The 18,132-nt window shown below is 36.5% G+C and overlaps 2 protein-coding genes across 4 annotated transcripts in view; one reads left to right on the top strand and one right to left on the bottom strand.

The window, feature by feature from the left end:
- Positions 1–2,128, top strand: part of LOC110460730 (retinal-binding protein-like) — a 60,521-nt gene extending 58,393 nt beyond the window's left edge. For all 3 annotated transcript variants that reach the window (XM_021513830.1, XM_021513829.1, XM_021513831.1), the window contains exon 14: positions 862–2,128. In XM_021513830.1, the coding sequence (XP_021369505.1) occupies positions 862–1,031 (170 nt within the window). In that variant the 3' untranslated portion in view covers positions 1,032–2,128. The remainder of the gene's footprint in view (positions 1–861) is intronic.
- LOC110460734 lies at positions 1,842–17,374 on the bottom strand. The gene is made up of 16 exons (XM_021513835.1): positions 17,353–17,374; positions 16,516–16,611; positions 16,045–16,094; positions 10,578–10,653; positions 8,928–9,045; positions 8,406–8,581; positions 7,853–8,068; positions 7,200–7,646; positions 6,598–6,891; positions 6,234–6,407; positions 5,659–5,852; positions 5,304–5,472; positions 4,751–4,954; positions 3,835–3,984; positions 2,673–3,085; positions 1,842–2,589 (listed from the first exon to the last, which is right to left on the bottom strand). The coding sequence occupies exons 1-16, from the start codon at positions 17,372–17,374 to the stop codon at positions 2,500–2,502; spliced, it is 2,889 nt and encodes a 962-aa protein (XP_021369510.1). The 3' UTR covers positions 1,842–2,499.
- Between the last annotated feature and the right edge of the window lie 758 nt (positions 17,375–18,132).

The raw sequence follows: 18,132 nt of genomic DNA, 5'->3' as shown, positions 1-18,132 counted from the left end.
TGTCCGATCAGGTTTTTTTTGTATTGTGTAAATGTTGATTAGTTTTGTTTTCTTTTATCTTATTGTTATGATATATCAGAAGGTATTATTCTCGAGCAGGCACAAAAATAACCAGTAGTTCTGTATTCTGTAAGTCAGTACTTCGTCACTTTATATCAGTCGTAAGGTGTTACTATAGTATAATACAGGAAATTAGTATGTTTGACAGTATATAGGTAGCACCGAGTACAGTAGTAATGAAATTCCGTACACCATCACGGTTAATCGCTAGTAATATTTTACAGTTAATTTATATTAAATACATTAATACACTAATACCGTAGTAATATATGATTATAAATCAATTGTGAAGCAATGCTGTGAATATTGTCCTTTTTTGGGGAATATTTATTGTAAGCTACAGTAAGATTTAATTTGAGAAATGTGGGGGCATGCAAAGCTAAAAACATTTCTTATAACATAATTTCCTTCACTAAAATTCACTTTATTCATTTTTATAAAGAAATAATTTCATTTAAAAAAAAATAACATCCACCTTTGTTAAACATAATTTGATATGCTACAGTGCATTTTTTTCAAATTATGAACTGCTATTTATGAAATATACATGTGTGCTCCCCCTTTTCCACGTATTAATTGATACATATATCTATCCATTTTATCACACTTAATCTTACACAATTAACACATTCATATTTGATTCATAGCTTTTCCTGTCCTATACAAATGCGTTTAAATTGTTGGTCATAAATTTTAGTCGTGACGCATGGGGATGCATTTTGTTATTCTTTTGATATGATACAATGTAAGTAATCTACCCAATCATTAGCTGTAATATATTGCCTTACTTTCTTTATCTAGACTGTCTTTGCTTCGACAATAGCTTCAGCTGGACAAAAGGAAAGCGGGTCAACTTCATGGCTGAGGTTATCGCCCCTGATGACACTCTCATCAAGTCGGAGATTAATGCTCTGATTGAGAAAGGTGATTGGCAGTCACTTTCGGATAAATTCGAGACAACTCACCTGTGATCGTGTATCTCAACAAAAACGAAGACAATACATCAAAGCTTTAGATTCAGTAAACGGGATGCAGCGTACGTACTAGTCCATGGTCAGGAGGGTATTCATATTCTTTGTGTTCTACATAGCTTTTTGATGAAAGAACAACGCAAAAGGCATTTGTATGTTAAGAGTGTAATAATTGAATGAATTACTGTAGAGCACAAATTATCGCTGTATATTATGTTGCAGTATGTTAAAAGCGGTTAGACATTCTTGTGATGTTAAGAGAGATTCACGCGGTGAGACATCGGTCAACCTTTGTTATGGTTCAGGCATTGATATTTTGCTGTCGACCTTGTCCTTGTAGGTCAATAGTAGATGTAATTGTCTACATCAAGGTCATTATCACAGACGTGACCGACCATTTATATAATGCATGTGTATATCAGATTTGATACAAGCCTGTCTATACGTTTATTTAGATATATACAACACTCTATAATGCATGTAAGCCAACTATAGATGTATTTATTTAAATAACAATATTATTTATCTGCAATATTGAACCACTTTAAATTATGTTATTGTACGATATGACTATTCGTGTGGTGACTTATCACAGAAACGGAAGGAATGGTGTACTTTTGTGTGTATTTAACTGAACTTGAACGTTGACAATAACATTGTCTTACAGTTTTTAATGTAGATTGTTTAACCATTAGCTTTTATTGATGATTGTTTGCTAAAGGATGTTTGTAAGCGTTAAATTTATGCTGTTTGTTATTGACATATAAGTTATAAATTACCATTTGCGAAATGAAAGCATTTTTAAAATCGTAAATCAGAACTCTATGGATGGTGTTAACTTTTTATAAGTAAAATTAAATTGCTAAATGAGCATCACTTGTTTTATTTGAAATAGAATTTCAGTAGTGGTTAAGATATTGGAATCTAATGTTTCAAACAACGTTTAAAGATAATGCATCAATCGAAATCCTATTATCCGTTTAATGTTACCGTAGAAGTTTTTGTTGTCATATATCTATCTCCAGCTAATACAACTAATATGTTCGTGTTACATCGAAAACATTTATAGTATCAATAAATGATGTATAATGTTGTTATCCTGTGTTTTATTATTGATTTTATAATGACTAGTAAATGGATATATTGTAATTAGTAAATGTGTTATGATTGAAAAACCGTTTATGATGAGAAAATAATTTTTATTGACAAATCCCTAATAATTGATATAGGGATATTATATTCAAAAACACTATGTTTTCTATTTATACCATGAAAGAAACACAATATTCTTAGAGTTATGGACGATGATAACTACAACCAAATGTAAAAAAAACCACGAAGAAAATCGAATGCGGGAAAGTGCTATCGCATAACAGAAATAGTAAAACATCTGTCAAGTGAAATCTGGAACATGTATTGCTGAGTTTATTGCGAATATGAGATTCTTCTGAAGCAGAAATAATGTTATTTACAAAATGCAAGCCCCTGGCTGAACAAGCACGTCATCCAAAGCAACAGAGCTACCGAAGCCCTCACCGACCACGTAATCAAACACAATCTACAAGAAAAATAAACGCAAAGAGTTATTTTGTTTTTAAATCATAATGAAGTATCACAGATGACATTGTTTTAACTTAATATAATTTCAAGTCGATTCCAAGATGAAAAATTCGAGGCAAAATCGACTCCTAATTTTTTTTTAACTAACATTTTAATGATTATATATATTTTAACACTATTATATAAATACGAAGATACCATTAACGTGCCGCGTTTTACCTGGTAGGATTCTACTGGCTTGAATGTGACACTGTACTCCATCCAGGTATTTCCCTCGCGGAATGCCGTGTCCGCGGGAACTGTAAAAAGGTTCTCACTGCGGCCCGGAGTCTCGAGGACCACGTCCAGGTAGGAGTTATCACGACCGACAACTCTGACCCAAAATGTCAGACATTGGTGTACTGTAGTAGGTGTTATTGTGTTGGACTTGATTGTTGTCGTGTCGCCTGGCCGATTTAAGCGTGTCGTCTCTGCTATCAGGAAATGACCATTCCCTGTTCAAAAATAGAATACAAGATCGTTTCCATTTTCATTCTTGTCAACTATTCAATTGATGGATATATGTGTCCTATTTTAATTATTGTATGATTGTGTCCAAGTTTTCTATCTTTTGAATAGAATCGTTTCCGCTCTTGTTGACTTTCTTCTTCATTTCATTTTGTAAATATTTACATTCTGTATGCTTAGACCCATTTACAAAAATTACATTCATAAATGCATAACACAGGTGTTCATAGAATCTCAGCACGTGGGAACTGATAGTAACCTGATCACACTGCGTAGTAATACACTACAAAAACTACTCACTCGGAACGACCGACCTAGATGCTTAATTCTTACATCTTAAAATATTATTGAACTGTGCTTTGTGAAATATCCACGTATTCACGTGTCCTGTGCTACAAATAAACATTGAATATGGAACTACATTTTGTTGTGTTATTGTTGTTGACGGTTGCTAAGATCTCTCACGATAGTGTCACATTTCCCCGCGAAAAAACACTGTTCTCGCCACTGCGTTGCACCCGTGTATAAGCAGGAACAAACCCTGTTTATTTGTTTTATTCGTTGTTATATCGATCCACTGAAAGGATTCGTCAATGTAAATATAAGGAATGATATTTATTCCTTAATTAGATTGGGAGAAGTTTGTTTCAATATCTCGCGCTCAAATCCAGCCTGATAAATGAGAAATAAACGTTAACAGCTCTTCAGTGAACGCGGGAGCCTTATTATAACATACCCATCATTCCATGCGAATGATCTGCCAGTGGTCGTTGTGGAAACCGACCAACATCTCCCTCCGCCACAACCCAGTCGCCAACATCGTCACGTTGCTGCTTAAATCCACAGAGATTTCCCTCGAATGAACACAGAACGGGACGTTGTTCACCTACATAACACGAGCATAGTAATGATAGGGGATATATTTTTTTTCATCAAATCACGTATAAAAGCAATATCTTCTGATGATTCCTCTGCAATAACAAGACAGGTGGTATAAGCAATGATCTCATGTATTATTACCCCTTTGAGAAAAATCTAGGAATCTGATTGGTTAAAAACTACAGTGTACCAAACCGCATTCGTAAATCTCAAGGGGTATACGAAAATCTCAGGGGGTATACGGTCATGTCACGTGATTCTCAGCAGTAATACGGTGGAATCACGTGCTTTTACAAGGGGTATACGGGTCACGTGTCTTTGTATTTTGCGGCCGGGCAATGGGAGACAACTCGCATTCGTCGTCTGCTTCCGGCGATGTTTACAAAATGACAAAACGTTTCGCTTCGCATACTGATGAGGAAATAATCGCCAAAAGGGCTAACTATGTGCCACAAAACACACAAAAGTCGAACAGACGAGCGGCAAACATGCTGAGGACGTATTTAAAAGAAAAGAATCAGGAAGAACAGTTCGAGGAATTTGATAAAACGAAACTAAATGAGGTAGATCTACTGTGCCATTTTTATCTTGNATTTAAACGTTCAGTTTCGAGACAAAAATAAAAAAGTGATCTGGAGAGCAAATTATCTTCTGAACCAAATAGTGGCACTCGTTATCACCGGAACCTTGTCAATTGCATCTCTGTAATCTCTTATTATCTCAACTCGTGGTTTATAAACTAGTTTTCTAGCAAATAAAAAGTATACACTCACTGGCTTTTCTTGTCATGCTTCGTACACAGCTGGGGAAGGTGTCCGACCACACAGCGAACGTTGGCTGGTCAACACATACAACAGACGACGACCCGATTAAATTGTAGTGATGGTCACACTCAAAGAAGATGGAGTCGCCCGCGAAATGTGAACTACCGATTAGTCGACCATGTCCTGGTCTTCTTGGCTGTACACAACTCTTACCTGTAATGAAATAACTATTTATAGTTATCAAATTCATTTTATATTTTTAACAAATTTTTGACTTTATTAACAAAAATCCTTTCAGAAAAACTGATAGTGTAATACTTAACAGTGTTACTCAACGTTAAAAACGTCATAGCGTCGAGAATATGGACATTAACGATAGGAACCGAATGTGAAACGCAATATTCCGACGTCAGGAACAACCAAACCAGAAAGAATTAGAAATCCCACATGGAAATCTTGAGACGAAGCTTAACTTAGTGACATGGAGGGGTAATCCCTCCCCGTTTCACACGTGGCATGTTACATGCGTTGCTGTGGTTAAATAAAGTCAATGATGACGTACGGATGTTCTGGTTAATTGTGTAGAGGACTGTGAAACCGGTGCCAGTCGTCGTTTCGTCCGTCAGGAATTTGAGGAATATTTTGTTGGAGGAGGACAGTACCGACGCCGGCGGCACAGTTCCACAGTGTGCGCCCAGGAACGTCGCGTTGTCGTTGGGGCCGTCAAAAATCTGGAAGGCGCAGAAGGTATTTGATGCACATTTTGAAAATAAATTACTTAAACAAAACACAACTATTTAGAGGAAATCAACGCTAAATAGATATCTTATAACAGCTTGACATATCTCGGAATAGAAATGTACAAAATTAACATAGAAGAAGAGAACAACATAACAACGAACATGAGAATCACTGACCAGAAGCGCGTCACTCATACAGCTGAGTGTGTACTCTAGGTCTATTCTAGTGATGGACACGGAAATTGTAAGATCCGTCTCGGCCGTCACGATCTCGTATTCACACTTCATAAAGTTGTCGTACTCGCCGACGTTGATGATGCCGGATGTCCCGGGCAGGCCAGTATGATACTTCACGCCACACTTGGTATCCGCTGAAACACACAAGGATGATACCACACCATGACTGAGACAGTATTGTGGACTACATGTACATTTGTCTGAAACGTGGACGTGCGTCCCCTTTTACTTTATATAGTTATGCAGATCCTTTTATTCCAAGTCAAAGTTATAAAGACTGATACAGCTATCCCATGGTCCGCTCCGTTTCCCACACATTTAGATCTAAATAACTATTTAAATGAAACTAAATGCTATTGACATTAATCAACTCCTTTATAAACATCAGGTGCGTTTTGAAGAAAATAAGTTCAAAATGTTTTTCTTGAAAAGGATATACACTGTTAATGCATACGAAGATATTTGTGATATCTGCGCAAGTAAAACAGTCACTTATTACATGTATTACCACCCACCTGGACATGGTTGTGTGTTACAAGCTTGTGTCTCGTGGTCCAGTCCTAGACAGGAGGCGCCGTGGCCAACAGGAGGAGGGCTGTTACAGTATCGGTAGCGGTATTTCCTCCCGCCATTGCACATCTGTGTACACTGTGTCCAGTATGTCCACGGTCCCCACATGCCGTCGATATCTTAGATAAAAAAGGTCAAAGAAAATTACAAATATACCTCATCTCATTAATTTAAAGGTCAACCCAGGCATAATATATATCCCATGCAAACTGCTTATTTATGTCTTTTACAAAGGCGACCGAACCATGCATTTCAATGTTCTTACGTTATTTTGATAGGATTTTGTCAGAACCAAAATACATGATTTACCATGCTGGAACGTGTATACATTCATGGCGGTCTTGCTGCCCTCTCCTGTATAGCTACATGCGGTGGACGGGCCATATTTGTAGAAGGTCTTTTGGGCGTCTGGTCCAGATAGACACATACCGTTGTTAAACACAGCAAACACCACATGACCTGAATCCGACGCAACATCCGCGCACTTCCGGACTGAACCTTCGCGCGATTCGTACTTGCCGGTCAGGGTCGGATACTGACCCTCGACGGAAGGCACGGCGGAGATGGTCAGGTTATTCTGCCAGCATCCTAACGTCCACGCCGCTGTAAAAAAACAGACCTTATTAATGTGGATGAGAAATGGCGTTAGAATCAGGGCATTGAAAAATACGATAGAATATTATTACAACTGAATTAAAATTGGTTATCTGTCAACCATATATAAAATAATCAGATGACGACTCAATAATAACCATAAGTGACAGGCACATTAGATACAAATACTAGAATTCTTATGGGAATATCATGATTACGATCCGACTCTTTTTCTTTTTAATCTCTCACATGAAAAACCTATAATTTCAAAATTAAATATTATAATCGAGTAATGGGTGCAGTCTATATTTAGCTACCTCTACATCCTGTAGTGCACAGCCGTTGCTCCTCCGTCCTTCCCGGACACTGGGACCGCTGGTTACTGAAGCAGAAGCGGTACCTGGTTCTCATGCACTGAAGGTTACAGAACGACCAAACAGACCACCGAGACCAACCCGCTGACGTCACCATTGACGGGGTAGCTTGGGCGCTGATCTGTGTAGTGAGAGCTGAGGATGTCGATGGTGGGTGTGGGTACACAGTCGGTGCTGTTGTAGAAGGCAAGTCTGTCTTTGGTGGTAGTGTTGGGTGGATTAAGGTTGGTGGGATGGGGTATATCGTGGGCGGAGTGTTGGGGTAAGTTGGTGTGATAGCCGGAGTCGGATGTAGCGTAGTGGTCTGCGTGCTATATGTGTTGTGTGTGGTCTGCGTGCTCTGTGTACTCTGCGTGGAGTTGATAGATACCAAAAGGGGCCCAGGAATATCTGCAGAAAGAAAAATGAGTGTCACCCTAACCGCACATAGTATCACATATCTGGGTAAATCAGCAGCTGAGTATGATATATATATCCCTAAACTCAGACATAGTGTCTAGAAAATCATCCTAGTTATCAAAATGTAGCTTTGTCTGAACACTTAACTCAATCTGAAAGTCTAAAGATAAACAAAAGCATGGACACTTATTACTTACCACATCTATATAGGAGGTTGATCCGCTGGAGGTCTAGATAGCTAAAGCCGTTCCGCTGTCCGAGTGTGGCTAATGTCATACGTGTGGGGAGGATTGTGGGATTGCCGTTCGTACTGAAAGCGTACTTGCTGTAGTGTAAAACACTGCCGTAGTCGTACTCCACGCCCAAGGTGTCTACCAGTCGACTGTCCAACTTGTCAAAGTTATACTCCTTGCCTACATTTACAATAGACAATGGCATTTGATAACAGGCGTGTGTGAATGCTCTTGACCTAGGTAGATTAAGACAGACAGTTCATTCTCGTTTTTGTTTGAGCAAAGGTGAAACTAATTTACCATATATGTGGAAAGGCAACTTACATTTATAATAGGGGAAGCTATAAGACCTCACCTAGCTTAAATAAAGCGCTTCAATGACGTACACTATTGAGAGTTGTACCACTGGAGTGTTATTTAAAAAAACGACCCCTAAGTAATTCAACGAAACTGTGAGTCATGGAAGATGAAGGATGCCGTTAAATCCAAATGTGTCAACGGGAGGAAATAACTATACCTGGTAAGATGTTTTCTGTAATGATCTGAACCCACGCATCTCTGTCCGGTCGGGTCTGTTCGTGGAAGAAGCCGAGCACATGCATAAGTTCGTGTATGACTGTGCCTTTTCTGAGGCAGGACGATACCAACGACACATTCTGTTGCCCACCCACGCGCCCGATCTTAGAGTAGCATCTGGAAGAGACATGATGATAGAGTAAGAATTACATTATGTACGTTGACCTCAATACCTCTTACACCAAAGAACAACAGTCATCGCGTTTCCATGGAGTTAAAGAAACGTTATGTTTATTTGTATTAATTATATTTTGAATTTCAAACGATTGCATTTAGATCCAGCTAATAGGATGCGGTGGTGATTAACTAAAAGAAAAACGTTTGAGAGTATATCTACACTACAGTTTTCTTATTGGTTAGTATATATTTTCGAATAAATCCTTCGTGTTTACAATAAATATGCTAAAATGTAAAATTTGTCTAAAATATCAATGGCATATTTTCATCTCATTCGAGAACTTACCCATCAGTCTTTGTTAGCCGAATGTAATCCTTTTCCTTTGTCCGAGGGACGAAGCGAATACATGTCTTCTGATGGTAATCTGTCAAAGCAGCATGTATATCCTGTTCTTCAGTGGTTTCTAATAATAGAAAGATTACTATTGTTCACAATACGTTCAAATGTGTAGTCTAGTTCACTTAAACAAAACGAATGGATTGTCAAAATATTGAAATGATTACTGTGTAGTGAACATGCTTTTGTGGAGTCGACGAGTCGACTTCTTTGTATGCTCGGGGATCAGGTCGACTCGCCCGAAGGTGATGAGCTGTCGTGCATGGCAATACTGAATGAACGGACGTTTTTGGCGTGCTGTTGGTCTGTTCATAGATTAAGCTCGCCATTGCAGACAAACATTCTATTGAGCATACATATAACTTAAAGAATCTTCCTAAAACTGTTTACTGGGAAATTTGCAAGCAGTTTGATCTCAGCCTTTTTTGCACTCCGTATTGAGGACGAATTTATCATTACAGCGAACACTAGTAAACAGCACATTATACATAGTTATTAAATGTGAATGGCGAAATTAGCATCGGGCTAATATAGATGTTACAAGCGAATTGCGAAAATTTGATTGGGCGAGAATGCCCCGGTATACAGTATTTTAGGTAGGTTGCCTCTCTCACATAAACGAATTCTTAAAACATCACGTTTGAATGAATCTGTTAGTTAAAACGGTTATTATAAAATATATCCAAGTAAAAGTATAGTACTAAACAAATACAATCAAAAGTGTTCTTTCTAAATATTTTAAGCGAATGTTTTTGACCTAAAACCCCTTACCAAATTTATAAGTGATATCAGCGTGTAAAGAAACATGCGGGGTTTTACTCCGATACATGTGAGTGTATGAGAGCTCCTTCCCACCTTGTCTCTAAATCAGCATAACAAAATATTCCGTGTAGAATAAATAGAGCAAATGTTATATATGTAAAAGGGATAACATATCTACCCTATGGCATACTAAAGGGATCAAAATGAAGCGTGCCGATGTTCAATCTCGAACTTCCAACGATTACATTGTCTTATAAGGCACTTTATGTCAATTAACAGAAAAGAAAAGAAAAACAGACCATTGTCTAAGCAGATACAATGAATCAGTCCATTGACGATTACAAAGGAGCAACACCCGAATTCAAGGTATGTATTTATAAATAGTACACATCAAAGGGATCAAATAAGTCTACTCTATCACATTGTTATGACATATTCCAGGAGTCCAAAGACGAAGCATGGTCTATAATAACATTGAAATATAATCTAATTTTGAAAATGCAGCAATTTACGTTGTCATTGTAATCAATGTAAATCGCATGGCATCACAATTATTGCATTGTAGCGTATCAAGCATGTTTTGGTTTTTATTTACCACACGTGTTTCTTATGGTACAAAGAAGCTATCGCAATGAAGGAAAATGGAACTGCAACCGTCAAGGGAGGAATTCAAAGTCACTGCCCCGACCAGTCTCCCTTTAGATACCAAATCATATGTCATCGGGTAGAGTTATATATCCTTTACATATGACAGACTTCATAATTCATCAGCAGTTACTGGTCCGTGGCCTATATGTATATGGTATCTAAGTTCTCTGGTGTTATATTTATACCTACCAAACACAGGATCGATGATATACGGCACAACTCGAGTGTTCCACAGCCTCTGTCGGGCCGTCGTGGCGGTCCGCCGCTATAACAATAGACACGGTCATTAGTATCACTCAACTGGTACGTACTCAATATAGCAAATACTTATATGGTATATTTATGCATGAATAGAACCGCCAGTATGACTAATATGACTGCGCGACATTGTTCTACAGGATATAATTTCCATTTGTCACTAGAGAATATGAAAGGAAATCAATAATAGGGATCGACATTTATAGGGAAATAGACAAAAGAGTCATGACATCAAAATGAATTGGGTACGTGCATTGTCTGATAGTGGTTATTTTGAATTCGAAAATTATACCTTTATTTTGAAAGTTTTCACACGTTTCTCATATTCGAAACGATAACCCGATAGCCAGAAATATGTAATGATATTAACGCATAATGACTCGTGAAAATGATGTCATTTAAGTCAAATTTCAGAGTGGAATAAGAATTAATCCAAATAAAATTTATAAAGGTAATGTATGCTTTATAATATAATTTGTATACTGTTTTAGGAAAATTGGTTACTGTTTTAAACCAAGATGAGAATATACAAAAAATAGGTTACCTAATAAATTGTGACGTCATTGTCAATAAAAGATATCTAAATGCAGTTCGGTGTTAAAACGTTCTTACATTCAACTTGATCGGATCACATTACATCTCTAGCACACACTCAGGCATACAAACATAGGGAGATACTAGCCAGGTGGCATAGGACTAGTAGTTAGCCCCTGATAAGGCAGCTTCTGCGAATTTCTCAAAATTGTATTGATTAATGTATTTGCTAATTGTATTAAGTGTATATCTATTTACTGTAAAGCACTTTAGAGTGGCTTATGTAAGCTAGATAGGGCGCTATATCAAATGTTGTAAATTATATTGTCGTCAGGTAAGAAAACGGACATTATATAATATTGTATGAAATAATATATATCACTGTTGCATGAACTATATCATTATTTCACCATGCCTCTTGCAATATGCAGTTTCTCAGCTTGTCCCATAAGATATGCATTTGCATTACCATCAATGCACGCTCATATCTAATGCGACAAGTATCTCCATGATTCTGTAGAAGTAGATATCCCTGATATGATTATCACCATGAATTGTGGATCTTTTATCTATATGTGTCCTATCATGTGTATTAAGTCGATTGATTTACAAGTGTTTTGCCGTTGAATTTAGAGAAAGAATGTTCAACTACCCGCCTCTGATAGAAACACGCTTCCATATAAATTCCACTAATCTGTTTATGTGCATGAACATTTGAAAAGGGAAATGCAGAAAAAATCAATGTAAAGTTGACACAACATGTGATAAGATCTCTCTACAATGAAGTGTGAATATTAATATATGAGCCCACACACTAAGAACGTTAAGGGTACATATACCTGTAAGCAACTTTAATAAATATCTATGCGTCAAACACATTACAGAGTTTCCCCCTGGGTATCGTTGTTCACACGTTATTGTATAATATTGATAAACCCCTACCGTTGAAGTGCAGACCAGGGCCCAGTTGTACAAAAAGTGATCAGTTTTATCAGTCATTAATAACAAATTTCTTTTTCTATTATCTTAAATTACAAGTATATCTTGAATTAAAACTTTCCGGACATTAAGTATATCGCCAACGTAGGTTATATGCAAAATAACCAGCTTTTACGGAGTGCCTTGACGGAATTATTAGATGATGAACAATGTCGTTACACAGTGATTAAACTAAGCAACTATTTTTCTGAAAATGTACGATTTTATATGCTATTATAAATAATATATTATTGAATATCGATTCAACACTGCATAAAAAGCTATTGTTTGTTTCGTTCTAAAATGTCTTACTGAGCGCACCTTGTTAGTAATCCTAGAATATGTTCTCACACTATTAGTATCGGCTCTTTTTATAATTGTGTTTGACTTGATTGGATTTTTTCATATTATGGCTCGTTTTCTTTGAACTCAGTATATTAGATATTTATATTGCTTAACTGTCAATGTTATCTGGATACATAACCAGATATATCCTCACAATTACAATAACGTGTTACACGTGTGGGGAATTGTTATCAGCGGATATAAACAAGATTAGAATCCGAGATACCTAACAATTTATCAAAAGACGGGTTAAATACATATTATGCTTTGGAAACTATTACATGTTAACAACTCTTTTATAGTGTTCCAATCATAATTCATGTTTAATGAAACCCTTTCCGCGAAAAACACCTCGGAGTAATAGAAACATAAAGATGTGATAATACATTTCAGTTGCGCTAGATCAATTTTGAATTAATCACACGAATATGGCGGCAGCTACATGATCACTTTGGAAAATGAAAATAAAATATAATTATCCCAGACATGTATTAGTCTGAAAGTACTTGAGAGAGATTTGTCGAATTTTGGCACCGAAGTTGCACCGATCTATTTGGATATTTTTTATGCAAGAAGGAAATATTTGCTAAAATAAATGATCCTAAGCATGCCTTGATATCGATACTAACAAACCTGTAGGGCCTGACACCATCCCTCCTTAATTTATGTAAGGAGTCTCACAGTCGCTTGTGAGACCTCTCTATAATATATTTAAAACAATCTGTTTATTCCCGTCTGCTTCCTGAATTCTTGAGAAATCTCTCACGTTACACGTGAATATAAGGACACGTATCATCACAAGTTTAAACGGGGACAAAGTCAAAATATTTTATACCAAGATACCATGCAACTATCATCATACAGATATTACATTATTTTAGAACTATTTTATACTCACTTTATCTTTATCTTTATCTTTATGTATTTCTTTTTATAGATATCATGGTATCAGAACAGTTAAAATATTGCCCTATGTCAATTAAGAAACAATTCTGGTAATTTAAGCTTGGATATATTTAATTCGTATGTAAACGACAGCCATGCCTGTATGTGTGGTTATCCCACTTATTCCTCCATTGTCCTCTCTATGTGAACCAAAGAAAAAATATTTGTCAATGATTCATATCAGATAGTCAAAATACACGTGATAGGTGTGGGTAGTGTGAGATACAAGGGCATGTTCGACAGGTAAATACACGTGTAAGGTGTGGGGGATGTGATACACAAGGACATGTTCTTAAGTCAAAATACACGTGTTAGGCGTAGGGATGCGAGACACAAGGGCATGTTCTAAAGTCAAAATACACGTGTTAGGTGTGTGGGATGTGAGACACACGGGCATGTTATATAGTCAAAATACACGTGTTTGGTTTTGGGGATGTGAGACACACGGGCATGTTATATAGTCAAAATACACGTGTTAGGTGTGGGGGATGTGAGACACACGGGCATGTTCTAAAGTCAAAATATACGTGTTAGTCGTAGGGAAGTGAGACACAAGGACATTTTATATAGTCAAAATACACGTGTTAGGCGTAGGGATGTGAGACACACGGGCATGTTCTAATGTCAAAATACACGTGTAAGGTGTGTGGGATGTGAGACACACGGGCATGTTCTAAAGTCAAAATACACGTGTTAGGCTTAGGGATGCGAGACACAAGGGCATGTTTTAAAGACAAAATACACGTGTTAGGTGTGTGGGATGTGAGACACACGGGCATGTTCTATAGTCAAAATATACGTGTTAGGCGTAGGGATGTGAGACACACGGGCATGTTATATAGTCAAAATACACGTGTAAGGCGTAGGGATGTGAGACACAAGGGCATGTTTTATAGTCAAATTACACGTGTTAGGCGTAGGGATGTGAGACACAAGGACATGTTTTATAGTCAAAATACACGTGTAAGGCGTAGGGATGTGAGACACAAGGGCATGTTTTATAGTCAAATTACACGTGTTAGGCGTAGGGATGTGAGAGACAAGGACATGTTCTATAGTCAAAATACACGTGTTAGTCGTAGGGATTTGAAACACAAGGACATGTTCTATAGTCAAAATACACGTGTTAGGCGTAGGGATGTGAGACACAAGGGCATGTTCTAAAGTCAAAATACACGTGTTAGGTGTGGGGAATGTGAAACACACGGGCATGTTATATAGTCAAAATACACGTGTTAGGTGTGTGTGATGTGAGACACACGGGCATGTTATATAGTCAAAATACACGTGTTAGGTGTGGGGAATGTGAAACACACGGGCATTTTAGATAGGATGTGTTAAACAAGGACATGTTGTGCATTCCAAATGGGTTATGTGAAATATCAACTATAAATATCTTAGTGAAATTACTCAAGAACTCGAAGTAATGGTATAACGCTCAGAAGCAAAATTTTGAACAAGCCGAAGCTATCACTTCTAGTTGTCAATAACTCAAACAATGAATTTCAATTAAAAATGAGACCTACAGTGGGAAAAGTATAAGCGTTAAACGAACACTATCTGTTAACTGTCATCCACTTTTATTCTATGATTCCTTCCGGCGACAGACAATATCGACATGACGGAGTTCAGGCATTCAAAATGTCATGTTAAACACAGAGACTTATTTGCAGAAACAGATATTGACTTACATTATTTGCATACCGTAAAAATTAGAAGTGATACAGATGACAGCAAACCAGTTAAACTGACACCTAGAAGACAATTATTGACACTACTGGTGATGACATGTTTCAAGCAGGGGTAATAAGTACACGTCGGTCTAAATAGCCTTGGGATTTCCTTCATTTCCTTTGATACACAATATTCGAATCTTCATATAAAATGCAAAATAGTTCATGACATTGGATTTGAAATCAGGGCGTCGGCACAAAAACAAAGGAAAAACTGCTTAACGTAAATTTTGTACTAACTGTCCATGTTAAACATGTTTTGACTATACTAGAGGAAAGCGGATGAGACAAAAGAGCCAAGTGAGGGTATACACGATAGATGTGGTCAATGCACATGTTGTTATGCAAGGACAGCACATCGTCGATATATCTCAATGTGAAATTGAAGGACTTGTCTAGGTTTTTTGTTACCAGTCATGTCAAGCTCATCAATGAATTCAGGTTCGTATAAAACAAAAGACGAGGAGCGCAGTTTGTTACCATATGCATGCCTATAGCCTGCTGGAAAATCTTGTCACCAAACTAAGCATCATCGTCCTCTGTACATTGAATTTTAACCTTGTTGACCGAAGGCATTCCTTCAATTTTAAGAGGTATGGTAGTGTAAAGGGGCGAATGGACGAAAGTGTGGATAGAGGAAACATATTTGACAGTAGAAAAATATTTCATTTTATTCAAACTCAACATCCCATTTATTCCACTTCAAATCTTGATGGACGATTTTAGTCTATTTAATGTTTTTGCCTTTTTTACGCTATCACACGTCTGCCTGTATTTCAAGAATTCATGCTGAGGTTTATCAGGATCTAGATAGTTTAGCTCTAGACAATTTAGATGATTAAATCAACAGGTTGTTTACTCACATCTGGATTGAAGCCGTCGATGTCTCCCTGGTAAAGATTTAATCCGGCTCCTGTTTGATGAAATGGTAAAAAAATCAGACGCATTGGTATTCGTAAAGACCATCGTTTTGAGTCCCTATACATAGTTCTATTTATCGTTTAAAGTGAATCAATTTTCATAATAGGTGGTGCTGTTTGATAGAAATTAACTCCATTTTTTTCAAACCAATTGCTCCTTCGTTAAGAAGCAATATAAATTCTGTTCATAACATTATAAATGGTATGTTTAAAAAAGAATGCCATGAGATATTTCATATACTTATCACAATATCCCATATATTATCTAGGATATCTCATTAAGTCCATATAAGCTATTTTACAAACATACAGATGCCTATTAAACATATGAAAGGACTTACATAAGACATCTGGTAAACATTTATTGGCATTAGTCGTTGATCATGTGTCAATACATTTTGGTAAACTACTTACCCATATTGACACGATATATATAGTCGAATACAGTGGCGTCAGGCCTACCATCAAGCCAGTTGGAGATTGAACGCAACTTTTCCAGGACGTTGACGGCTGTTAATCGACAGAGGGTTATTGAACAAGTATATTATTTGGTGTTAGTTAACAAAAATCTTCTTGGATATCAAATTAATCAAGATGTACGTCATTTTAAACTTCAGCAATGTAGCTTTATGTTATCAAATCAAATTATTTAAATATAAATTGTTATACATACACTGTTAATTATCATAGTTTATTTATATTTTCTACAATAGATATATAGTAAAACACCTGACAACACGAGCCATACACGATGTAATCAGCTTCACATACTTAATGGTCTGTGGTGGTGATGATGGTGATAGGCATGTCTCTGAAATAGACAAACAAGGGTATGTTTACGTCACGTGTTTTTCCTGTGACGTACAGAAAGTGTAAACATCAAGATAACACTTCTTTATGACGCTGATATTTCACAAGGGTTTTGTTTTCACTATATTTGCTATTTCAACACAATCAAAGACTTTGGAACTTATATATTATTCTGATGTAACGTGAGAAGGATGTTTAAAACAATGCAGTAAATAGCGCCTTACGAAAACAAATTACTGCTAATTAGGTCCAGCTGTAACAAATACACCAAAATGTTTGCCCCTTGAAAATAACTTCGTTACCTTATGCAAGACATATAGGGTAAATAGACTTAGTGAGAATATTAATAAGAAGAAAATTCTTGTATGCATCAAGTACTGTCACGTTTGTTAAATATGCAATGTGTCTGTAAACCCCTTTGTCATGGTATCAATGACTTACATAATATGCATACTACCAACATGGTATAACTGACTACGACAAAAGTATTACAAACAACACCATGCATATTTGTTGAGAATCATAGATGGTTTTCAAATCATAATCGTCAACATTGTACATTTTAGAAAATAAAAGCGGTATCGCTTTGTTCAAGTATGAATGATATGTTAAACTTTACATAAATACCACAAAATACCCCCTCCTTAAAACAAGACAGAAAAACAACAGTATTTCAGTTGGTACTTTTATCTTTAAATAGTAAGAGCTAGAACAACGAAGTAACAATAATCTTAACTAAAGTATTTATGTTGCTCGTTCTAATAATTAAATATTAACACATGTCTGTTTACATGGATATTTACATTACATGTCGCTGTTGTTGTCGTTTTGCATTTTGCACCTACAAAATCGATTTTTAAGTAGGTGCTTCCATTTCCCGTTTTGTTTATGTAATTTAAGGTGCATTTCGTCTTTAATTCACAAAAAGAAATCGAAATGAAATGGACATCGTAAAGCTTACAATTTATTGAGATGGATTTTTAATTTTATCAAAACACCAAGTCGTTGCTTGATATAATCGTATTTTTAATGATATTAAAATTCGTTGAACACGAAATGCAAGAAAATTAATTATATTAACATATCGAAATTGGACCATTAAACACCTTTAAGTAGAACGTGCTTAAAAGATGTGCCATACTTACTCGTAAAGGTAGGTTATCCACTCCTATCAAACTCAGAAGCATGACAAATGTTATACAAATTAATCTCATTGTTTTT

The sequence above is a fragment of the Mizuhopecten yessoensis genome, unplaced genomic scaffold, assembly GCF_002113885.1.
Source record: "Mizuhopecten yessoensis strain PY_sf001 unplaced genomic scaffold, ASM211388v2 scaffold10477, whole genome shotgun sequence".
Classification (NCBI taxonomy): Eukaryota; Metazoa; Mollusca; class Bivalvia; order Pectinida; family Pectinidae; genus Mizuhopecten; species Mizuhopecten yessoensis.
The sequence above is the reverse complement of the archived record's forward strand: the minus strand, read 5'-3'. Positions and strand labels throughout refer to the sequence as shown.